The 26094-nt window shown below is 40.1% G+C and overlaps 1 protein-coding gene across 1 annotated transcript; it reads left to right on the plus strand.

Annotated features, from left to right (window-relative positions):
• Window positions 1-116: 116 nt before the first annotated feature.
• RTN4IP1 (reticulon 4 interacting protein 1) lies at window positions 117-25449 on the plus strand (the record flags this gene model as incomplete). Its single annotated transcript, XM_059831651.1, has 9 exons — window positions 117-360; window positions 1994-2145; window positions 2943-3011; window positions 3255-3379; window positions 8589-8637; window positions 10198-10334; window positions 12519-12702; window positions 14036-14128; window positions 25322-25449. Coding segments are annotated over 9 exons (1170 nt in total), but the record flags the coding sequence as incomplete, so codon positions are not given.
• Window positions 25450-26094: the final 645 nt, after the last annotated feature.

The following is a 26094-nucleotide window of genomic DNA, read 5'->3' on the forward strand; positions in this document are numbered from 1 at the left end:
CGCCGTGACCCAGCCCGATCCCGCCGGGCGCCGGCTGCGCGTCCCAGCCTGGCTCGGCTCGGCTCGGCTCGGCTCGGCTCGGCTCCGCTCCGCTCCCCCGGCCATGCTGTCGCGGGGGGGCGGCGACCGGGAGGACGCTGCGCGGCGCGGCGCGGGCGGGCGGGCAGGCGCCGGCCCGCGGCTTCCGCACCTCTTCGGGGGTGCGGTCCGCCATGCCGTCCTGGGTCATAGACCGCTACGGCCGCAACGACGTGCTGCGCTTCACCAGGGACATGGTGTTCCCCACCATACACTTTCCGAACGAGGTCATCATTAAGGTTCACGCTGCGAGCCTGAACCCCATCGACCTTAGCATGAGAAGTAAGTGCCGGGCCCGAGCGGCCGGGGCCAGGCTGGCGTGAAGGCAGGGGGTGTGCTTGGATTGCAGCTTCCACGTGTCCCCCGGCGTCCAAAACCGTACAGACACGGTCACCGGCCTGCCTCGGTAGGCACCTGTCGCAGCAGTGTCAAGAGAGCTGCCTCAAAGCACATGTTGCCCTGAGCCCTGTGGGTAACCGCCTCTTTAAAACTTGGTTTTTTCCAAGTTCTTAGGGAGGAACGGTACAAAAAGCCATTGCTGTTCTGAAGACAAGAGTGTGTGTGGTTGGGGGGGGTAAACTCTTAATCTGAGTGACTAATTGCTGTCCCCCGCAGGCCTGCAGCTCACAAGTCGGTTTCCTTTTGTTGGTAGCATAACCCCGGTGGGGTTTATCTCCTGGCCTTCTCCCCCGGCCCCACCATCGGGGTGTTGGTACTCTCTTGGCCGAGAGACTAGCCCTTCCAGGGAGCAGTGTTCCTCCTGAGAGGTGCGGGATTTTCCCATTTCTTTGAGGTGAATGGAGCTGAAGGTCAACGTTACCACCAAGTCTGCACGTGCGACCTAATCCAAACCATGTTGTTAATTGTCGTGCCCTTTCTTGGCATCTGCGTACCTGCTGTCATCTTGCCCAGGAAATCTATATCCTTCACTGAACAACTCTTTGTATTTTACACATTTAATAAGATTTTTTTCCTCAGTTTCGAGGTTCGAAACACAAGAAGGAAGTTGCGGTAGCAGAAGATCGTACATTTCATGTCGAGAATTGATCTTGCATATCAGATCAGATTCAGTAGCACATGCAGAGATATCTGCAGGAAGCCTGCTGACAGAGCTGTAATTTGTGTTTTGGGTCTCTAATAAATTAATCTTAAAAAATCATTGTGTATAGTTGTGGGTTTGGTTATGGGACGTTTGCGATCTGAGGATTCCTGTTGAATGACCCGCTTGAACTGCTGGGCGGAATTAGTATTTTGAGTCAGGGTAGAAGTATTTGGAAGAAACTACGTTTTCGCCCTGCTTTCAAGGTACCTGCATTTCTGCCTGTTTCTTTTCAGTATTAAAACACTTTCTAGCATAATAGGGCACCGAGGCAGACTTGTCCAAATGCTTGAAAGGGCATATATGCCCAAATGCAGACTTTTTTTAGGCTGAGCAGAGTTATTAGATGGGTAATTCTGAGATTTGACAGCATTTAGCTATTGCTTACTGAATAGACATTCAGGTTACTCATCTTAGGAGATGTGCCTTAATATTTTTTACAATGGTGTTCATGTTGCTTTTTACAGTACTTTATTTGAAATGACAGATGGAAAGCTTGGAGTTCTGGATTTGTAGCTACATGATGCTGTTGGAAGAAAGAGCATTTCCAGCAGACTTCTTAGAATTTCTGACAGTGTTATCACATACTAAATATTTTTGTAATGGAGAGCCATTTCATGGACAAAGAAGCCAGAATTAGATTTGCTCTTTATTTGTAAAATCTGTAAAAGTATAAAATATTGCAGATTTTTTTCATGCTTAAATTATAACAGAAATGAGGCACATTAGGTACAGACAATGCTTTCTAACTGAAATTGTTCTGTTAATAAATGAAAACTTAATACGGTATGTCATGGTTAATGTCATGTTTTACAGGTGGTTATGGTGCAACTGCATTAAATATGAAGCGGGATCCCCTGAAACTCAAAAGCGTGGACACTGAATTTCCACTAACACTTGGTCGAGATGTCTCTGGTGTTGTTATGGAATGTGGACTGAGTGTGTCTTATTTCAAACCTGGAGATGAGGTGATACGAGCAGTCTCTTTTTTACTAAAATTTATAGTTAAAATATAGTATGAGATGTTCAGCTTTCATTTTGCTCTTAAGAATTTTTTTTTTTTTTTTATGTTGTTGCACTCTGAATGAGGACTGTCTGGCAGTAATTTCCTAGAATGCTTTCTTCCCTACCTTTTTCCTCTGAAAAACATGGTCTTGTCCAGACTTGCTTCTGCAAGTTCATTTCCCTTCCGTTTTTTAATTTTTGGTCCATTTCAGTGGTAGCAAGAGAGGAATTTATTTATTTGTAAGTGCACACTCGAGGTGCTGCTTCATTTTTCATTGAAGATAGAATTCTAACAGGAAGGAATTAGCTGTTTTAGTTTCTTGAGTAACTTAGGATAGGAACTCTGGCATAACCCAAGAACCACTTGGTGAGTCCCCACATAAATACTGTTTGCTTTCATCTTCACCAGTTGCTTTCACATTTCACTAGTTTTAGTGTAGCAAATTTCTGATTCTGCTCTGCTGCCCCATCCCCTCCAATTTGGGCTTTCTTGGCATGGAAGGAGTTTGGGGTTTCTGAAAAATTATGTCTTAGGCACAGTATGGTACAATTTATTTACATAGCTCTGCAGTCCTTCATTTAGTCAGTCTTGTGATGGTTTTTTGTGTGAAGAGCAAGCTAAAACTGGTTTCTGATAAGCAATAGTGAAGACATTCTGCAAATTGGAAAAAGGATTTCTTTAATGAAGGAAAATTTTCTGTGTAGGTACAATCATGTGCGAAGTCACAAAAATTGATAGTTGTTTTCTGTTTGGTTTTAGGTGTGGGCAGCAATTCCTCCGTGGAAACAGGGCACTCTGTCAGAGTTTGTGGTAGCTATTGGAAACGAGGTAAACCTTCAAAAATGTGGCTAACAGACAAAACCCCAAAATCGTAAAGACTGGCATTTTTTTTTCTTCGGTGTTTAAGTAACTGCTTATTTCTTAGTGCTTGGATTGATTTAGACTCCAGCTAGTTGTGAAGAGAGTTGAAAATGTGGAATGCACAATCTGCTGTTCAGTAAAACTTGTTTAAATGTTTCAGTGTCATGTAGGATCTGCTGTGTGACTTAGATACCATTGATTTTATTTCAGGTGTCTTTTAAGCCAAAGTGTCTCAGCCACACAGAAGCTGCCTCCTTACCATATGTAGGTCTCACAGCTTGGTCTGCAGTTAACCAAGTTGGAGGACTGAACCGAAGTAATTGTAGTGGGAAAAGGTAAGTAAATAGTTCTGGTGCTAAAACTTAGTATTTAATTTTTACACTGATTAGCTGCTTCTAAGACATGTCCAACAGTGATGAAGACTGTTATACCATAACATTCACAAAGACCAGCTGGCCTGAAGCTGCTAGATTCAGTCTACACTGCTGAGAGAGAGGCTTCTTTAGAGGGAGACTCAGACGAGGACCCTAGCTGAAGTGTACTTAGTCACTTGGTGCTCACTTCCTTTATATAGTGCTTATATAGAGGTAGTCCAATGTATATCTAATGTATAGGACTATACAGATAATTTAATGATGGTATCTCTAGGAATTTATAGGGACTTTGCCTTTCTGGCTGCTAGGACAGCTATCTAAATGTAATAACCTCTCTCTGAGTTATTTTGGCAACTCACAAAAAGCCCTCTCAACCACAGAGGTGTAGTTCACTAAGTTCCTGCATGCATGGGCCATTTGGAACAGACTGGTTTTCCAGCTTTTTAGAAAAAAATGAGCAGGTGACTGGGTCTCATTTGTTCCGTAGGCCAGAACTTTGATGAGGTCAGGAGCGCAGAAGAGAAGAGGAAAACATGCAAGACGAGCAGCCAAATCAAATAGAAAAATTGGCTTTGTTTGTCAGCTTGTTAATCTGACAATGGCAGATGGAGGACAGAAGAGGAAAAATACATTAAAAGATTGGAGCAGATAGATACCATTTTTCTCCTGATAATTGAAATTTGCACTTATTTTGGCCTTTGCATGTTTGTGTAAATAGATAGCAAAATATTCAGAATAGAGAAAAGGGGAAAAGTAAAAATACCGGAATTGGAGAATAATCATGAAAATTACAATGCTGCACCAAAAATTTAAGTCATAAAGTAATTATTGGGCAGTAGGAGTCTAGATGCCTGACCTCTTATCTTGGGTGTTACTGTTGTAATGCAACACATTGCAGAGGATACTAGATTTTTTGAAATTCTTCACCCATATCTTCAGAAGGTAATCAAGTGAGTGGTTGTTCATATGCCATGGTAAATTTCGTCATGAAAATACCAAGTAATTGTTTGTTCTAATGATAAAGAATGTTTTGAGAAAATAAAATTGCAAAATTTAAAGCAATTTCAAAGATACATGATTGATATAAACTTCCAGCTAGTGATAAAATTCTAGATACATTGCCTTCCTTTTTATTTTTCAGTATTTAGACTTTTTATTATCTTAACTTTCACATGTAAGTAGAATTAACCTAAAGATATGTTGATCAGCTAGCCTAGTTTAAAGTATCTTTCCACTCTTCAGGTAAGTGTTTAGATTGTTAAAAGTAAAATTCAAGCTGCATTTATATCGTGTCTTTACATTTAACATTTACATTTACATGTTCCCAATAAATATGTAATTACTCTGTCAGCAAAAACCATTTTAATGTACTTATAAAATTATGTGGTTTCCCATCTAGAAGTTTTGAATTGTAAAAACAGCAGAGAATGACTTATGTGGTGGTAGCTTTTTTGCCCTGAAAAATTTCTTATCGGAGAATACATAAAATGCATTGAAGGGGCTGTGCAAAAGTATATTCCATGAACTTTACATTGGTCTCTCAAGGCAATAATTTCAAAAGACAAGAATTTACATAATGTTTCTTAATTTCTTGAAATAGTTTAATATGTTTGGTAAGAAGTTACCTACATATGTGATTTTATGTTGGTCTTTTTGTCTCCTGTAGGTGTATGTAAATAGCTATGTAGAAGGGTGTATGTACACACAAGAGTGTGTCTTATTTTGAAAGAGCAGCTGTATTCCTTGATGAAAGCTACTTCACTGATACTTTATTGCAGTGTTAAGACATCTTAGAAACAGCGAGATTTTTCTATTGGTGTGTATTGTTTTCTTTGCCTCTTTAAAGTGGAAGGGTGGGTTAACCAGAAATACTTGCTAATAGTCCAACATCTGACTGTATGTTGATCTGACAGGAGTATCTGCTGCATCTGCACACACTTTACAAATTTTGGTTTTACAACTTACCTTAAGTGTGCTCACATTGTTCGTGATGTCTCCTGCTTCACTATAACTCCAGTTGTTTCTCCATAACTTTTATCCTATACCACTGCAATTTATGTCAATATTCTTGCACAAGTTAAAAGTGAATGTTCTTGTTATCCAAAATGTTCAGAATGACTCTGTTTTGAAGTTCTCGGTGGATAATACCTGGAGAACTTCTCATATGTGCCAGTGTCCTATTTTAGTAGAAAGGGGATACGCTTGTTCAACAATAGCTGTTAAAATCTTGCTTGCTGTATTCACAGAAAGCATGATAAAACCAAACCTGACAATTTGAGAAGTTCTTGAAAACATTTACGTTAATATTAAGTAAAGGTCTTTTATATAAATACAGAGTCAGTATTTTGTGTGTTTATGCTGGGGAGAGACACTGGATTCTGTTACTATAAGCTATTAAACATACGCTCCTGGTTTATATTGTTACAATGAAAATTTGAATTATATAATACCCCAAGAAAAGGTTATTTTCAAAGTCTGTGTTTTATTTCATAATTTTATCTGTTGCGAAGTACAAAGTGAGTGTAGGTTGTAAAACTTCTCGATAGGGTAAATGCTTCTTGGTATAGGAATAAATCTCTTAGGGACATTTTGTTGGCATAATCAAATAGAATTTAATTTTTTATGTATGTAATTGATATATTTATTCAATAAAAATAATATTTTTTATTTGGCATGTAGCTGAATCACTGAAAATTGTTAGTTGTTTCTAATCTGGAGAAAATGCTAGTCCTTGATCTGTACACCCATTCTCCAACCCGTGGCTTTTGGGGGGGGATGACACACAGCTGAAACAGGTCCTGGCTCTCTGATGCTAGTTTCTGACCACACCATAGTTCCAAGCAGGGCCCAGGGAGAAGGGCTAGACTCTCAAATCCCATGGTATGCTCATCTGGAGACATCTGCTGACTCTGATAATTTGAACCACTAGAGCCTCATATGGGGCTTGGTGAATGTTGGCTTGAATTACATGCCTCAGTCAGAAGGGAGCAAAGACTGGGGTATGAACATTTGTTTTGTTCTTCTGAGAGAATTGGTTCTCTTGGATCTCTGTTCAGGTAAAGAATTCATTAGTTTGTCCCTCGTGCACAGGCTTATATGTTAGTTTACTCCTGAGCTCACCTTTGCAGTGAAACAGGTAGTTTCTCCAATAGGTTTTCTCCTGGCTGTGTTTTCCCGAGGCAATGCAAACAAAACTGTGCCTGCTTTGGCACTTTCCACCATCTGTTGTCCTTCAGTACCGTCCTGACACATCCTGCACCTTCAAACACTTCCCCACTTCCTTGTGTTGTGCCAAACAATGTGTCTTGCTGTCTTCAGTGCTGTAAAAATGCTGATCTGTTGAGCTGTGGCACATGCATCTCCTGTGCAGACATAGTTTGTCCCTGAAGCAAAGAGGTTTCTTAAAGTCACAATGTATGGAAAGAGTTTTAATAATTAGAAGGTTTGGGAGAAAATAGCCCACGTAACATAGGAACAAACAAAATCTGGAAAGTATTTCTACCTAAGAATCTCAAGGGCTTTTATTGAAGAGGAAAATAAAAATAAGTCCTAGCCAAGCAGCTCCCCAAAACTGAAAATGTTACCTAAATCCTTGAGCAAAATGTACATTTTAAAACAACAGCTTTCTCCCAAATTTATAGTGGAAGAAATGCCCTTTAAGCAAGGAGTAAAATTGGAAAGGCAGTTTGACAAGGTTTTTTTGAAAGGATTTAATTGGATTTAAAAGGATAAAAATGGGCTTAACCCAGTATCTTGAGCGTAGCATCCCTGAGTCTTTTCAAGAATAATAAAATCTAAATAGGAATGTTGCTTCAGGCATCTGTTGTTAGAAGCATGGTTCTGAGGATAAGTACTTTTTGGCAGATTTAAAAGCTGCAGGCATTGTGGTTTCAAATTCTTAATCTGAATTTTGCAGCTTGGATCAGTGAAATAGGACGGAACAGAATCTGATCAGTTACCAAAGAGGATGCATTTTAAAATGGATACTGTGACCAAACCCAAGTCTCTTAGGTTACTTCAAAGAATTTTTGTAAAGATTGTAGAGTACAGCAATTTCCTTCAACATCCAGCACAGTGAGATTTAAAACAGGAACACCACCAGCTTCTGAAGATACTGAAATTTTTCTGGCAAACAGAAGTTTTGAGAAACATGATGCTCCCCAGTGCTATGCCAAGACTTCATCTTGGACCTACCTTTTGTCCTAGAATCAGCAAATGGGTCCAAAGTCCAAGCACTGTTTGTAGCTTCAGCAGTAAGTCTTTCTTACTAATTCCCTTTCTGGAGTTTAGTTATTTAATAAAATATCTGGATGAAATACTTGAGCAGTGATTAGGCTGCTAGCAGGAAGGTTCTCACACCACTAAATTTGCATTCATTTTTATGAAATTTAGGGTAGTGTGTTCAGTTAAAATGAACTCTCACTTGCTAATACTTTGGTAATATACTCTTTCATTTTCTTGCTTGTGTGCCAGTTTCCACAACTTGGCGTTTACAGGGTCTTGTTGAGATGTACCGAACTAGAAAAATTCTACTGCCTTTTTCTAAAGAAAAAGGCACATACCTTAATTTAATAGAACTTAAACTTGTTTATGGTGAGGTTACTTCACTGTATTTTTGTCTTCTTTTAGATAAATATTATGCAATATGGGAAAATCATGTTCCATATATTCTGAAGTTCCCAGTCTCCCTAAATAATGGGGTAGGAAACCACTTTTTTCTCTTAGAGAACACCAATTTGTGTAAAATGCTGGTGAATCGGATTTTTTTCTTTAGGAGGTATGACAGTGGAGTCTGGGAGGCAGAAAGACTCTTAACTGATTTTGTCCCAAACTAAGCAATTGTGTTTGGGAAAGTGAGGACAGGGACAGGGCTTTTGTGTGATAAATGTTACTGCCTGACAGCTCTGCTGCCTGGTTTTAGTGGAAAGCACATATGAGGGAGTCTTTTTGGCTGTGCTGAGATAATGCTCTTGGCACAGGAAACATGATCAGCAATGTTAAGTCACATTACTGGCTATCTGAAGAGTTAACCACTAAGTAACATTGAATGACAAATACAATCTTTTGCTTAAAATAATTTGTTGTCAGAGGTGTATAAGAAGCATTGGAATACAGTTACTGTAGCGTTTATTTAAAGAACTATTTAATATATTTTAATTTTCTCTTACAGAGTATTAATATTAGGAGCTTCAGGAGGAGTTGGTACATTTGCTGTACAGGTAATATAAACTAGCATGCCCAGGATGCATTATCAGACTATTCAATATGAAAAAAATATTAACGGAATGGAATTGAGGGAAGGAATAGTGGAATAGCAAGCTACTGATCAATCTGTCTAATTGATCTGATTGATATTCCCAAAAGTGAAGTATTTTCAGATTTATTGCTTTCCATTTGTTACGTTGTGTTAGTTTAAAGTAGGAAGCAGGGACTTTCGAAGAAAGGAGTTGTGAGTGTAGGTAGTGAAAGATCACATTTCACAGTTTGGGTGCAGGAAATCTCTAATTGATGTAACTTGAAATATGTAGCCTGTTTTGATTATCTTTCAGTCAGCTCTGCTTCATAATTATGAAAAGAACTTGGTGTATGAGTAGAAAAGCTGATGGAGAATGTATCATCTACCATAACTGTTGTAGGTGGTCAAATGATATGAGAGGCACCAGGCTTTTATGTGCAGTGTATGTAAAGCACGGTGGCTTAGATTAGCTTTCCCTCACTGTCGTTGCCCTGCTGCCCTTTTGTCTGTCTTCATTCCAGTAGCTCTAAACTTTGGAGAGTCAACATGCTCTTTTATCAATCAAATTGTGGAACATACTCCTTCCATGCTTTCATTTAACTTGGGGATTTTGATTCTAATTGTTGTTATCTCATGCTGAAACATCTTTCTCTTGGGAATATGAAAAAAATACAGAAGTTGGGTGATTGCATCACTGCGTTCCATGTTACTAGACCAGAAACATAGTTGTTTTAAAGAGGCTTACAGGAGAATTTTTAGTGGTATGCTATTTGCCTGATCCATGATAAAGCAGGTGGCTAAATTAGATCAGTACAAAAGGCTGACCAGCCACTGACTAGTTGCGATTTCTACCTGATAAATCCTGAGTCAACTACATTAATTAATCTGGAATAAATGTCAAGAAGATTACTGTGAATGAAAAATGAGATTACAAAATAGATAAATAACTAGCAAAAATCCTTTACTTTGCTATAGCTTCTGGAGTAGAAGATAACCTGACATTGTCCCTGTGGTAAATCAGAGATGACTTCCTTCTTTTTCTTGTTATTAATATTTAAGCTATTTACAGTGAGATAGATATAGGCAATACTTAATGAGCAGGTAGGAATATAAAATATTTTAATTTTAAATATATAAAAATATTTAATGGTTGATCTGTTGACAGTTTCGTAGATTGGTAACTTGGACAATACCTCTTGGTATACATTTAGCTGACAGATTCAGATGGCAAACTGAGTATTTTATTTGAAGCCTTATTTATCCTGAGACCTGATATCTGTAAGTGGCATTAAAAAAACATCCTCCTTCCTCCACACCAACTCCCCCCTCCCCAAAACCTCCTTAAATATTGATAAATTCTAACCATTGTTTGTCTGTGGGATGTGTGACAAGCTATCCTGTGTTGGAACACAAGTCTACCCACTCCTTGCTAAAGGTGCTCATTTGTTATATAAATGTAATGAGACTTTGGCTTTTTAAGTTGTTCTCAATGTTTCACTAAATTTTAAACTTTGCACTTCTTTTTTTTTATACTTGTTTTTAGCTAGTGAAGGCCTGGGGTGCTCACGTGACAGCAGTTTGTTCTCATGATGCCAGCACACTGATGAAAAAGCTTGGAGCAGATGATGTGATTGATTACAAATCTGGAAATCTGGAAGAGCAGCTTAAAACATTACCCTTGTACGTGTTTGTGTTGCTTAATACTGAGATGAAGGAGTTGGCAGTCAGACCTTCTGCCTTTTGATTGCTTGACTCCAGTCTATCGGAACTCCCCTTTTTTTTTTTTTTTTTTTTTCCCCCCCCATTTCTGAAGCATTACTTTGTAAAGCAAATTCATCCCAGCCCTTTTTGAATGCAATTTGCCGGGCGAGTATCCCAAGTACAGATTTCGTTGTAAGACTAAGCCAGTTAATTGGGCTTGTGGAGGCAAGCTTACTTTCACATGCTTCTCTTCAATGACTGTGATTTGAACAGTTTTGTCAGCTTCTATTCACTGATCTTGGAACATTTACAAAGCATGAATAAATTAAAATAAGTCTCAGAAATCCTGTGTTAGGTTAGTAAATAGCAAAGTTGATCTTCTAGAGGGAAGAACTATGCCATGAAGCAATTAAGTGACTTGCCTGAAGGTCTTCAGCCACTGTGCAACTCAACTGGGAGCAAATTTCTCTTCTGTAACATTAGGTACAGCTGCCGCTGATAAACAATGACACTTATCTTGTCACAGAAGTTATGTTTAAATTAACTTGGGGTTTTTTTCTGGAACTGAAGTCTTTTTTGCTTTTGTAATCTTTCCATCTGTTTAAACTTAGGCTACTGTGACTTGTATTTGAATATGGTATTTACACTGCTCTTTTTAGCTAGATTGAGTTAACTTTCTGGGAGGGAGAAGAGAAGCTGTTCAATCTATGAAACAATCTTACTGATAACTGCTAAGAAGGCATGTGTCCTTTAGCTATAGTGTGATTGTCAGCAGGCCTGAGGGTCAACTCTGAGGATACTGGCACTGTCTGTAAGGGGAGGATGTGCAGCAACTAACTTAGCAGTTTGCAAGCAGTGCTAAATTTGCCTTTGTGCAATTCAACATCTTAAACGCTAAACGCCCATTCTAGCAAGTGACCCTTTTTAGGAGGTATCAAGGTATCAACAGCACTGTCCTAGGGTGCAGTTTTACAATAGAGCTAAGCTGATCAGTCAGGTATACTGAGTCGGATGTTCCTACTTCCCTCCCTTTTTCAGTTGTACTCACTCTTCAGACCCCTAGTGAGCTAGTTTTTCCTGGAGCATTAGTTTTCATTATTTTAATTTCTCTTGTTGGCAGCTAACTGTTAGGTTGACTGAACTTTAACATGAAATCACATCCTTGGAACACAGGCAGGAAAACTGTCTTTCCAGAGATAAGAACTTTTCTATTTAATTTGCATAAAGTGTTTTCTCTCTTATTTGTAGGTTATTTAGATTAAATGTACGTGTATATACATATGTATTGCAATCTGGACATTGCTGGAAATTTACAGATGAAAATGAGAATGAGCTGCGCATCTAACACAGAATAGGGTCATAGCTCCCTGTTGCCCTATTCAGCCTTTACAGGCTCAAATTCTGGGATAATGAGAAGGAACACTGAAACTGTGGCTTGTTGCAGAGGCTGCATATACCCATTCTACAGGGGAAGGTTTTAGACCCTTTGTATTGTTAGGTTGTACGTTGAATAGGTAGATGTGAAGAAAAGAACTGTCAGTAGGGGTAAAATGGCCCCAAAACAAATAAGGAGGTCAAAAAGTGTGAAGCTGAGAATTGGGTCACGGAAAAGATGTGACAAGATAAGGGTTAGTAGAGTAATTTGTTTACATAACTTTGGCCACTGGAACTGACTTTCACGTGAGTACAGCGTGTACAGGAGATGTTTCTAGTTAGGGCGTGAGTCCAGACTAGTTTTTACATGCACATACCATATTGTTCAATGCGAGGACCAGATCTTAAGACTGTTCCAGTAGTCTCAGTGGGAGGGCTGAAGAGATAGAGCTCTAGAAGGCTTTAAGCAAGTAGAGAATGTAGTTGTTTATCTGCGAGTCTGCTTTTTGGAGTCATAAGTGCAGTTTAAGTTATCTACATAGCCCGTGTCTGCTGTGCAGTGAATGTCCAATAACCTGTAAATTTAACTCCCATTGTACAGTAAAGCTGGGATTTAGCAGAAGTGTTGGGACTTTCTTGCCACTGTCTTGCAGGCAGATTATTTTATTTGCATTGCAGTGACATTTAAAAATGTAAACTATAGCCAATTTCTGATATTAATTAGCTTAATTATGATTGAATTATTTTTCCCATATCATGATTTTAAACCTGTTCTCTACATGTCTGCAGATTTGATTTCATCCTAGATAATGTTGGTGGATCCACTGAGAAGTGGGCTCTAGATCTCCTGAAGAAATGGTCAGGAGCAACATATGTTACCTTAGTGACACCTTTCCTGATCAATATGGACAAACTTGGAGTGGCTGATGGCATGTTACAAACAGGAGTCACTGTTGGTTCCAAAACTGTAAAGGTATTTGACAAAATCCTATATACTTTAATATTACGTAGTACTCTAGTGGCTTCCTTTGTGGCTTGGGTGCTAGTCAAGTGGCTCATCTAGAGGCATCTGTTGTATTTTCCTTGTATATCATTAAGTATACTTCACATGCATTTTTATTCTTGCCTTCTTTCTTGCACTGAAAAAAAAATGTATTGAGGTGGTGCTGATTGGTGTATGTGGTAGTTTGGAGTGCTTTGAAGTTTTGATTCCTTATTGTGCTTCTCATTGAGGCCTTTTCTGTATGGCCTCCCTAGTGAGTCCTGCTGACAGCTAGTGTTTCATAGTAAACAGAGCAAATCCCTGCCTCATTGAAGTGAGGGTAATTTTGCTACTTGCTTTAGGCTGGTCAGGCTTTCTCTCAAAACATTGTTCCATGACTGATTCTCTTCATCCTGTTCCAGCACCAGAGAGTAATAAAAGTGGTTGAGGGCGGCTAGAAAGTTTTTAATCTCTTTCATGTTCATGTGTCTGGATGGTGGTACTGATTTTTTTTAGTTTTCATAAGGGGATCTTAAAACATTCTGCCAGTGGCCAGATCAGTGAGGCTTTTTAGAACATTTCTCTTTCTTCTCTCAACATGTGTACTTGCTCTCCAAATGACTGCTTTACAAGCAGTTGCTATGGTATTCCTGTGATGGCATGGTTGAATGAGATTCTAAGTCTTTGAAAGGAAAGCTCAAAAACAAAATGAAAAGGCTGGGAAGAAATAATGTAATATTATTTCTCAGGGTGCATGTTTCCATGATGAGGAGCATTGTTATGCCATGTATTAAAAATCGTACCTCTCTGGCAGATGATGGCTCTTATTCCTGTAATGACTTACTCAGAGGAGGTGCTCTTGACTTGTGCTTGTGAGATCTTCCCAAAATGCTTTTCGTGTGAGCTGCCATCTGTCATTGGACGGTGATGACTTTGACAGATGTGATGGTGGAAAATTTAATCACTGACACTGAGGTGGATGGTTCTAAATGTCACATGGCTGGGTTTATTTCACCGCCTTTGTGAATGTGTATAAACATATAGCACCATTTCTCTCTTACATAACAAATAATGCTGTTTCTAGCTGTGGAACTAGCTGACTTGTGCAATTGGACACAAAATTCACCCTGATCCTATTGTGGTAATACAACATCCCTGTCTGTACATTTAATCCACATGCTTAGGTGATGTTTTTTTCAGACACTAGCATATAATTTCCATGTCTTTTCCTTAAGTTACTTCTCTAGTGCTTCTATCATTAATTTTAGTTCCCATTTCAGTTTTCTCTCATGATTTTTTAATATATTTGTGATCTTTCTTGCAGCATCTCTTTAAAGGAGTCCATTATCGGTGGGCATTTTTTATGCCAAGTGGCCCAAGTTTGGATGAAATAGCAGAACTAGTTGATTCTGGAAAGGTATGTTAGTAACGGTTATTTGGGTATTTGCGCTGAAAGAGGTGCTGCTTTGACTCAAAAATGGTATAGTTCACAGTTAGGGAATAAAATGTTGAGAGTCACAGTGAGGAAAACTAGTGAAGAATTAACTTGCTCCAGTTTCTAACTTCTGCTTTTTGCATGGAATTTAGGAGTTCATAATCCTTAAGACTGTTCTGCCTTCTCCCTCTCCATCCTACCTGTTTTTAAAAACACAAAGCTTGCTAAGTTATGAGGAAAGAATGTCCAGCAATTGTTTATTTTTGCCAGTGGGAATCACTTAGCATGAACTCTGGTGTTGAAAATGGTATGTTTTAAGAGGCCTCATTTGGTCAGAATGAACATGACTGTATCTGCATATGCAAAATAATTGCCTAGCCTGGATGATCAGGGGTCCTGCCTGTAATGTGCACAGAACTAGAATATTCAGGTTGTTGCAGGTCATCGACGATCTGCATTCGCAGAGTGGTGACAAGAATCTTGTGTTTCACTATTTTAGTGCTTCAGAGGTAAGTTTGTGCTCATTCAGCACAGTGACTTGAATATTGTGAGCGTTCATAAGCTTTCAGGGAATGTCTTAGTGGACTTGGGGGAAAGGCAGATAGATTACTGCTTTTCTGATCTTTCCGGGTTTATGAGCTTGTTACAAAATGAGTGTGAGAGAGAGAAGTTGTTTGCCTGTTTATTGGACTGTGTGGTGCTGTAGGTCCTGGCAATGTCCTCTTTTGGATAATTTCATGTTGCCAGAATTCCCAGAGTAGAGAATATGGACGACTGCTGTTAATCTTTCTATGTGGTACCTAAGCAGAAGAGGAAGCAGATTCTGCTATGTCTGCTTGCAATTCCAGTATGTGAACTCAGGTTATCTTGTTCTCAAAATGTGTGCATATTAGTAAAATCTAGATCTGTCAAAGTTTGAGTGTGGATCTCCTTTTTTGCTATGCATTATGTTCCAGAGTTTGGAGAAGAGTAAATAAATTGCTGTCGTACTTAAGGCCTGATTGCTTCTATTTGCCACCTCAGTGCTGCTGATCAAAATAAAAATCTTCCTGAATTCAGCCACTCCTCTTCTTCTGTTGTGACCAGTGTGCTGCTGACACAGCCAGTGGAAAGTCTGTGTTTCCTAAGGTTACCTACTCATAAAGAGAGGCTGCAGCAGCAAATAAGCTGTGGTGAAGTGTGTTCCTGGCTACAGCTTTGCACCACTCTGCTTTGCATTATGTCCAGTGCTGTAGGCTTTATCCCATGGTCAAGAAAGAAACCCTAGAAGATGCTTCTCATCCTGTGATTGCATCCAATCACACTGCTAAATTATAATTGTCTAAGAAACAGAAATGGCCTTGTCTTCATTCTTACCATTTGCCCTGATTCTTAGCCAGTCACAACTTGTTTCTTGTTCTGCTCCTACTTTGTATGCAAAACAAATGCAGACTATGCCCATGACAGCCTCTTGGGAAACACCTGTTTATGCAATAGAGATAGGGCTTAATCGGTGTTCTCTGCCTAATAATGTGGACAGGTGAATTGTAGTGCCATTTAAATGTACATCATACATACATGAATGTCCTGATGTACTTTTTGTTGTGAGATGATCATGAGGATCATGAGGACAAAGATGTTTGCTTGGTCTTTTATTCTCTGTGCAAAAACAGGTCATAATGTCAGACTGTTTATCTGCATAGTCATTAATCTAGCAGCATTTTACTCTATTTTGTAAAATGTTGTAAACACCCGTGCTATCATCAGTATTTTATAAGACCCAGATGTGTTCCATTTAGGCAGATGTTAATAAGACTATGACCTTTATTGTCTAAACACAAGAGTTCTCTTAAATGGACAGATCATCCATTCAGAAGAGTAGGTGTTTGGAAAAAAGGCAGGAGAGAATTATTGGAGGAAGTGTACCATAGTTTCCCATAACTAAGTGAAAAGAAATGTTTATGTTTGAATAGGGGAGAATAAATGAGAATTAAAAAAAACCCAAACCACAAAGCAATGAGAGTGTAGCAAGAAGACTTGGGGAAGCCAGCAAAGTGAGCTCATGTAGTTGAACTTCTTAGTTTTGAGTGAATACAGTTTTAAGTAATGCAGATATAGTTATTTTGAAATTTCAATGAATCATCTTTCCTGGTACAGACATCTTAATTTCGAGATCGTATGAAGTGTGAATAGGAGAGCAGTTGGAGAGCTCCTGAAAATGAGGGGCTTTTTTCAGGAAAGTATAAATCATGAGGGGGGATTTAAATGAAGGAAATTAAAAAGAGCTGATGGTTTGAAGAGATGATGTTACAGTAAGTTAAGCTTTGAAGAGCATATCCCTGAAGCAGTTACAGATTGTATTGATTTGTCAGTGTTTTTTCTTCTAGACCTTTTGCACCAACACAGGTTTTTAGTTCTGATGAGTTCTTCATCTTCCTTTGCAAAAGCAAAAGGATTCTCAGTCCTTCAGTGGATGAAGAATAAGCAAAAATGGCATTTTGTTTAAAGATACTTGGTTTTCACACAGATGATCTTTGCAGCAAGGAATAGAGATTTGTGAAATGTCAGCTGTGAGGAGGAGTTCTTTTAAGAGCCTTTTTTAATGGGGAGGAGAAGGAGAGGATTTGATGAGCTGGTAGTGCAAGGAAGGAGAATAATTTTTCTTTTATAATTTATCTGCACATCAGCTCAGTTCTGGGGATTGTAAAACCATTTTCAGTTTGTGAGCTGTCTTCTCTGCTTTGCAGCTGGACATCTTGCAAAGAAACTGTTACGAGACTGAGGGGCTGGGAGACTGCTGCAATAGCAGTGGGCACGGAGAAAATCAAGTATTTCCTTGTCAAATTTTAGAGATAATGGCTCCTTTCTAAACCGCTGGGAAGTCCCTCTTGTGGATTGAACTCTGCCAGTTAATTACGAGCCAGTAAGGACTGGCTTAACATGGGCTCCACCAAATGGGTTGAAGCAGCGCATGTCAGAAGCTGGGGATCTCTTTCCATGGCAGAATGTTCCTGGTGAATTACAAGGTTCTCATCTAAAGACAACTGAAATCAACAGAGCCTTTAGTTCAGGACAAAGATCTGCTGGCATACCATTCGCTGAAGCATCGTCACTGGTCTCTGCTGCCATCGTCACTGAAAGGCTTGTTAGGAATTAGTTTGATGTATTCGTGGTCAGTGTTGTGGATTTAACATTGACAGTCCTGGTTTTGGCTGCTTTTTAACTTTTTCCTCCGTTCTAAGTATGTGCCATTTAGTCCTTGGTGAAAATATACCAAGCTCTTAGAACTACCTAAGTTTGTAGAAAGCCTCTAACTTACAACTGAGCACTTACTTTGCCTTTTATAAAACCTGATGGAGGAAGGCAGGCTCAAAAGACTCCTTAGTGTTGTAAGGGGGAGCACTAAGTATGTTGTATGTTCCTGCTGGACCATGGTAGGATTTGGGTTAACATGCAGCCCTGCAGAATTTTGAAATTTTCATTTTAATTCAGTACCATTTAAATGCAGTGCAGGTGTGTGTGTGCAGTATTTCTGGTGCCTTAATACTCTTTCCTTCAGAGCAGAGTTGCATCAGATGGACTGATGGGTGAAAGTTCGTTTTGTAGAAGGAAGGCTAAAGGACAAGAGGAGTCTCCGATCATGAAATTAATAGATCATTCTCTGTGGTGTTTTCTTTCTGGGTAAACGTTACAGCACAGGCACACATAAGAAAAACAATTGCATGCCTATATTAATGTAATTTGTGTGTAGTGTTGATTATACATTTTGCTGAAGACACTAGATGCTTTGGACTTAGCACCTGCTGTTGTGGTTTGGAGGACAGGATGCTGACTGTTCTTTGCCCCTGTCTTCTTGTGCAGTGCTGTACAAATCACATAATCTTTTGTTACCGTAATTTCTCTGTCTACTAAGGAGGGCTAATGCCCTCTATCCACCTTTGGTTATTTGCTTGGAGATACCCTGTTAAAATGTGGAATTCAGTTGTTTTCTATTGCTCATCTTTGCTATTCAGGAAGTAAACACAAATGGATATGGTCAACCACTTTGACATTACTTGGGTTTTGAGTTGTTTGGATGGCCATGATTTAAGATGGCTTACATTCCTCTTGCAAGCATAGGTTATCACAGCTTCTTGACTCTGTATCCTAACCTGTGTGTATCGATTTGCTTCCAATTCATCTTGTTACAGTTCTGCAAGTAACTTTTTCCTTGGCCCTTGTTGCACAATTCTTGCAGATTTCTCTCAACTGTATGAATATCAAACAGCTAATGTAACGTATTGAGTCCTTGAACGTTCTCCAAATCTGGCATCTCTAGATGTGGCCTTCTCTGCAGCAATTCCAGTTTTTGTCTTTATGGCTGTGCTAAGGTATCTTACGGTACCTGAGGTGGCTCGCCCTTGGGTGGTGCCTGCTTTACTCTCTCTATCTGAAAAAGGACGCTAGGGTAGTGATTCTATACTTAAATGTCAAAATTGACTAGAGATCAGTCCTTCTTCCCACTCTTTAGTCACTCATGCTCGTTCTGACAACAGTCTTTCTCCATGCTAAATTGCAAAGCTTGCACTTTTTTTTTTTTTTTTTTTAATTTTGCGTTTTCTCATTGCACTGCTTTTGCTTGCCAGGTTGGTTGGCTAGAGCCCAGAGATGTTGATCAAGGAGAGGTTGCCAAAAGCTCTGTTCAGTCCTTTCTCTTCCAAAAGGAACCTCTATCTGCATTTTGTCATGGCCACCAAAAAAAACCCACTGTGTTTTTTATTAAAACACGTCTGGTCCTCTTCCTCCACAACATGGTAGCTTGCTTATGCTCTTTATGAAAGTGCTGTGTGATTACATCATAAAGCGTCTGTGAAGAAGACTAATGGGTATTTTGCATACTGTGGAGAGATAGGGTTTGAATATGTAAATTCACATAAACCACAATGTGGTCTGGAAAAATTTCATCATATACCAGGTATTTAATCAACTGTGTTGCCTCTGCCTGATGTAATTGCATATTCTGTAGAAAGTCAGTCCTAGTGTTCTGAGCTGTAGTCCCCTAGTGTAGGAGGGAATTATGTCCAGCGTAGCAGTGAAATACGGGGTCAACAAGACAGCTCTTGTCTGTTGTGACTTTAATTTGCCAAGACCTGGGGAGATGCAGGTCATGCAGGACTATTCTTCTAATATATATATAAAATATATAATACATAATATGCTTTCATATATAAATATATATATAAACTCATATATATATGCACATACATACATATCTATAGAGAGAGTTTGTTCTGTCTCAGTTATATGGTAGTGTTGCCCCAGATTGCTTTAATGACCAGCATAAATATCAGGACAACTACCATGCACGTGACTGCTGGGGGATTCCAGAAGAGAGAGTTGCTCTTTCCTTTAGTTAATAGTTTTTCAGCATGGTTCAGTAGGTAACTAAACCTGGGATCTTCCTCATTTCTACTGATTTAAGCTTGGGCTGGGCTGGCACACGCTACAGTTCTGGGCTTGTTCCAGTTTCTTACTGCTTTTCATTGTGTTCTGCAGAAGCTGTTCTGCCAGGGCCAATTAATGAACTAGAGATTTTTTTAAGCCTCTTCTACACTCCGGACCATACCCTGATAGCCTGCTTAACTGGGATTTATCTTCTAGTATTTTAATAATTGTAGACGATACTCATGAGTTTCTGTGGGCTGCTGTTAAGAGTCTTGATATGAAAGAATGTACCTTGGCTTGAAAAATAAACAAAACCTGGTAATACAGTTGTCTGTAAGATGACTGTGGGAGTAGACCGCAGGACACATGCGTTCCATTCCCATGTCTTAACCATTGCACCACAATTCTTCTTATGGCTGTATGAGACTGGATGATTGGATCATTTTTACTTCTCTTAGGCATTTGGGACAAAAATATCACGTAGCTGATATCCTTCAATGTGCTTTTGGATGAAAATGCGTATTCTCTGAAATACAAGTTAATCAAAAACATAGTACTGTATAGTTGCAAAGCTGCCCATACAACATGTGACCAGAACCAGCTGTTCCAGAAGATAAAAACTTTAATCTTTGTCTTCAGTGAGGGTTGACTGTAGAACCTAATGCTGGCAAGCAATATATGAAGTTCAGCATACATTGTTGCATGCCATTTTAAGAGGAAGGAAGGATGAAGAAAGGTGTGGGATTAAGACCCAAGAACATGGAACTTGAGTACAGCAGAGAAGGATGCTCAGCTAAAGGGAAGAAATGACAGAAACAGCAGTGTTCCAAAACAGCATTTTTTCCATGAGACGACAATGAAGTACTGAACGGAAAACTAAATGTTTAGTTACAGGACAGGGACTGTTCTTTGTAATTTCTGTTCAAGTTTGTTATTGATATTGAAGGGAGACTCACTGAAGGCCAAAGGAGAGTATCAAGCTCTGCATTTGTGCATTTGTGCTCATATACTGCATTTGGGCATGGTGGTAGTTTCTGGAGGAAGACAGCCTTTTTCTGCTAACACAGCTAGACAAAATGGCAAGCAGGTCTTTTCCATTACGGCAAGCCCTCAAGAGGATTTTGAGGCCTGGTGGAGCACATCACAGTTCTCGTTCTGTCCACACGCAAGTATCTTTTCCAAAGTGTCCACAAAGACTCACGGCTCCTTACCAAGGCGTAAGTAGGATGGTGTGCACCGGGAGGCAGCTGTGGGAGGGAGGCACTCTGCAAAGCAAGGCTGCCCTGCAGTTTTGACACGGCCATCCTTTACAAACCTGGGGGAGAGCCAATGCACTGTCATTGCCCTTGGAGTTAGGGACATTTTTCTTTTCCGCTTTGAGCTAGGCTTGCTCTGAGGGTCTCTGCGGTTCAGTTGTCTCTCTCCTGAGCGTTTCAAGGCTCTAGCTCTCCCTCCAGCGGCAGAAAGCAGCTCCACGCTCACTGGAGCAACTTGTTGCTAATACGAGGGTCAAAGCTGTCTTCGTTCTCTTCATGTTTTCTTGCTTGTTCCCTCCTGATAAATTCAGACTGTGTCCTTGCTACCACAGAAATGGGGACCTCCAGGGGTGGGCTTGAACTTGCCATTAGTGGGAGTGTGTTCTTGCTGACCAGTCAACTCCTGCCAGTGCCTGTTCACTGCCTGCTGTGTTCAGAGCTGGATTGCCTGGAATACCACTTCTGTGCTCTATGTAGGATAGCCTTAATCAGCATCAGCAATTATTCTTTTTATGTTTCCAAACACATGAGTTCATTTCAAGAGACCTGAGATTCATTTCTATAGGATGTCCTGCATCGGAGAGAATGAAGAGGAAGAAAATACCTTTCAGGCCCAATCTGTTTTCAGATAAACATTTCAATGCGGGTGTGTGTAATCCTTTCTCTCCCAGACTTTAGTTTAATCCCTTTTCCCTGAACAAATAGGTGTCCTCTGGCAAGGAACTGATGTGTGGCTGTAAATAGGCAGTGTTTTTATTATCCAGTTAATCTCCATTTATTATCACACATTCAGCAAACAGCAGACGCTCCCCTACTTGTTTGTCTGTTCACAGGAAGAAATTTTATCTTAGTCAGTGGATTATGGTAAAGGCTGAGTGAATCACTGTGCTGCAACACGGTCAGCCCTTTCAGGGTTATTCAAACAATGGGACCAACCAGCCAGCCAGATAAAATGTTTAATGCTCTAGATTGTCAGGATCATCAATTTAGTATTCATGTCTCTCTATAGCACTGCCTAAAGCCATCGTTTAAATGGAGCTAGAGGTTACATCAATGTAGCGGATGGGCTGTGAGTGTGTGTTGGCTGCAATACACACGGTGTTTTGAATTGAGGCTGAATTCAGGGTTCCTCTGAATCCCTGTGTCACCACTTTTCAAATGTGATGCTTTGAACTTTACCTAATAGGCTGAGGATGAAACATACCTCGTTCTGTCAGGGTTATAAGTTGCAACCTACAATGAATGAGTGCATGCAGCAGAACACTGAAGTGTCTTGTTCATTTTTTCTCAGTTGCTGCACATGTCCGAAATTAAGTTCTGCCTTTCCCTGGAATCCCTTGTGCTTCACATCCCTTGTGCTGCTGCAGTGTTTTCTTCCCCGAATACCCTTCCCCACCTCCCAGCCTCTTGCCCTGCTAGGGTCATCTGTGTCCCTGCTCCAGCAGGCTGTTTCTGTATTCTTTTTTTTTTCCTTAACTGAAGCACAGCTTTGTATGTAACTGCCATTAACAATAAGTACTTGTGCAAGTGCTGCACCTGTGCGTGGCTCAACAAGGTTACTGAATTGTTTTTTCCCAAGCTTCTGCTATGAAAGCAAGGGTTGGTCTTCCTCAAAACAGTCACTGCTGATCAGCAGGACGTTCCTCCTGCTGTCACAGCAGCTGCAGTTTACTCGGATGCTCAGTTTACCCAAAGCCATTATTTCATTCAGTGTTTTTGCTGCCCTGGGTCCATGTCCCTGACTTTGCTGATACCTGAGATGACATTTCCATTTTGTGCTGGATGCTGACCAAACGATTTTGTCTTGATCATTCACACCTCACCATTTCTTCTCCAGTTGAGCAGTAGAAAGTGTTACATGGTATCTTTGTGGCTCCTCTGCTGTGTGTTACTACTCACTTTGCTAGAGGTTTGTTTACAGAGGTTGTCCTGGCAAAACAAGGGGAAGAAATTAACCCAGCCTTGTACCCTGCAGCATGGCAAGTTTGAGGCACTTAGTGAATAGATTTATTTATTTGCACAGTTGTTCTCATAGTGATTTGGCTGCTAATTCTGACTTTTTCTTTGGAGGGGGTTCACTCCTTCCTACTTTTCTGTCATGTAAGTTTCACACTACTGTTTAGCTTGCCTTGACAAAACAAAAAGGAAAATCTACTGAACAAGATTAGGAGATACTGCAGTGTAATAGATTATTGATGTCTTGGATTACTGTTATCATATAAGCAAAACCAGTAGTTATTTTAGTTCAAAGAATGGACTTCAAGGTAAGGCACAGTACATGAATAAAGAGAAAATGAAAAGAGTTGAGAAAAAGACCTACATGAACATGGACAACTACCAGATTGCATTTGTTGTGTTGTTGGGGAGGGTGCTGTGTGGTCAGTGCTGCTGCTTGGAAAATGTATGCATATGAAAACCTTTCATTGGTAGTGCTGCACGTTCACCTTCTAAGCAGCATGTTTGAATACATACCTCTTGCCTCCTGGTAAAAGTAAGCAAGCCTCTTGAAAGACGGCACTGTTCTGATGCCGGCAAATTGTTTGTCCCATATGTGGCTGGAAAGCTGCCAGGTGGAAAAGGACCTGGGGGCATTGTTTGACAGCCGGCTGAAGATGAGCCAGCAGTGTGCCCAGGTGGCCAAGGCGGCCAATGGCATCCTGGCCTGTATCAGAAATGGTATGGCCAGCAGGAGTAGGGAGGTGATCGTGCCCCTGTACTCGGCACTGGTGAGGCCGCACCTTGAATTCTGTGTTCAGTTTTGGGCTCCTCACTACAACAAAGACATTGGGGTGCTGGAGCGTGTCCAGAGAAGGGCGACGAAGCTGGTGAAGGGTCTGGAGCACAAGTCTTATGAGGAACGGCTGAGGGAGCTGGGGTTGTTTAGCCTGGAGGAGGCTCAGGGGAGGCCTCACGACCCTCCACAACTACCTGAAAGGGGGTTGCAGAGAGGTGGGTGTTGGTCTCTTCTCCCAAGTGACAAGTGATAGGACAAGAGGAAATGGCCTCAAGTTGCACCAGGGCAGGTATAGATTGGATATTAGGAAAAATATCTTCACTGAAAGGGTTGTCAGACATTGGCACAGGCTGCCCAGGGGGCTGGTTGAGTCACCATCCCTGGAGGTATTTAAAAGATGTGTGGATGAGGCACTTGGGGACATGGTTTAGTGGTGGACTTGGCAGTGTTAGGTTAACAGTTGGACTCGATGATCCTGAAGGTCTTTTCCAACCTTTCTATGATTCTTACTGCTGTTGTATTCCTTTTCTGTTTAGTGAGATGCATGTCCTACCAGGAGAGGGCAGTTACCAGTTCTGGCGTATTCAACAAGATAGTGTGCATGCTAGTAGCTCTGAGGAAAAAGCCTGAAGGTATTTTTTCACTGACACAAGCAATAAGGATCTTTTTCTAGCATAGTAAATAGGGTGTTTGGATCTTTGTTACTTCAGATCTTCTTCACTGCAAGAGCTAGCTGCAGACTCATTTACTGTTAATGGTTTATTCTGATAAGAGGATTAGGATCAGTTCATCAATGCAAGAACATGCACTAGGTTGGTGTTAGGGGATCCAAGGTCAGAGACTAGCCTCAGGGTAGGTAGGACCTTTGGGAGGAGGTGTGGGAGGTACTTTTGTACGCAGATCTTATTTTGACCTTTGGAAGGCTGACTCGGAACTTGATGATAGAAAAAGTCTCTTCCCTTGGACCAGCAGCAACAAGTATTTTTCAGAAGCAGTTGGGATTTCTTCTGCGCCTGTTGGTACACTATGATGCCTAAAGAAAATGCTCATAGGGTTTTCAGGCTCCTTAGTTAATAATGTAGACAGTGAATAGGGTAATTTCACCTTAATTATTAGAAATGAGTCTAAAACAATCCAGAAGGCTACTCTACAAAATTAATGCCAAAATGGCTGTCAATGCAAGCTGGGCTTAATGATGTATGCCTATTGGAATACACAGTGGCTGAGTTTTCAAGTGTATCTAAGTGATTCAGCAACAAATGTTTGTGGACTTTTTTTTGTACTTCATTTACGGTCAAGTCTTTCAAGAGTACTGAGGCATGTACTGATGGAGATAGGCACTAGATTCATAGGTATCTTCAAAACATCTGACCTTTTGAAAATTCTTGGGTTTAACAAGAAAACCAGTAGAGAAATATGAGAAAAAAAATGTTCTTTCTTTTCCTCAGTGTATTACTGTAGACAACAGAAAGTTGAACCACAGTGTCAGCTTTTACAGGGACTTAAAAGTTAGAGCCTTGCATATTGTTAAGAGTCCCAGGTGAGGGCTCCAAACTGCGGTAGTAGAGAGGTTTCAAAACTTGGGCAAAGAGCAGGAGAAAGCCTTCTCCTGCATGCAGTGGGGTCCCTGAAAAAAGTTAAAAGCTAGTGACAACATAATTTGGCAACTTCTGCCCTAAATACTATAAAGAAACCTCCCCCCTTTCTTCATACAGTTTTGAAGTGTGAAGGTGATACATTATTTTATTTCTAATATAGTGACACTTTTTCTTTATTCTGTAGATTCAACCAGTTATTGATCAAGTCTTCTCTTTTTCTGAAGTCCCAAAGGCCTTTCTGAAATTGGAAAGAGGACATGCACGTGGAAAAACAGTGATCGATGTAATTAGTAAGAAATAAAGTACCTCTAATCATTATTCTGCCGGCAGTGAGTCCGTTACTGGTAAATTACACTTGAACATGAATTGGTATGTCACAACTCTTTCTTCTTTAAAAGCTCACACAGGATGCATAATTTAAAAAAAAAAAAAGTCTTGTTTCAGAAAAGCCTCTCTGATTCCTCCATATTCTGCCTCTTAGTAACTGTTAATACGCAGACAAGAAATACTAATGTCCGTTAGGTATTCCTATGTGAAAACCATGTTAAGAATGTAGTTGTGACTTTTGCAGAACACCCCTCACTCCTGGGATAAGAGGAACAGCTGGCAGCATTTTCAGTTTGTGGATCTCAGAGCTTTTATTTTCCAGATGTTTTAGCTAAGTCCTGAAAGGGTGAGGCACACTTTTATCTAATTGTCCATATGAAACTTGTGCTGTCCTTTTTTCTTGGCCCTTCCTAGCTCTGTTAATATATATTATTACTCAGTCTAGTTCATTCTCAGAACCTGTAAACTTTTCCCATATTAAATGGTCACATTGCTGTTTCAAGATTGGTACGTTAATCTTGATATAGCAAATCTCTCATGGAGTAACTAATCTGTGTAGAGGCATGGAACAAAATCAATCTGTAATTATAATTATTCTAATTGCCTAACTCCTGGCAGAGATTCAGCTGA

Source organism: Gavia stellata, chromosome 2, assembly GCF_030936135.1.
Source record: "Gavia stellata isolate bGavSte3 chromosome 2, bGavSte3.hap2, whole genome shotgun sequence".
Lineage (NCBI taxonomy): Eukaryota > Metazoa > Chordata > Aves > Gaviiformes > Gaviidae > Gavia > Gavia stellata.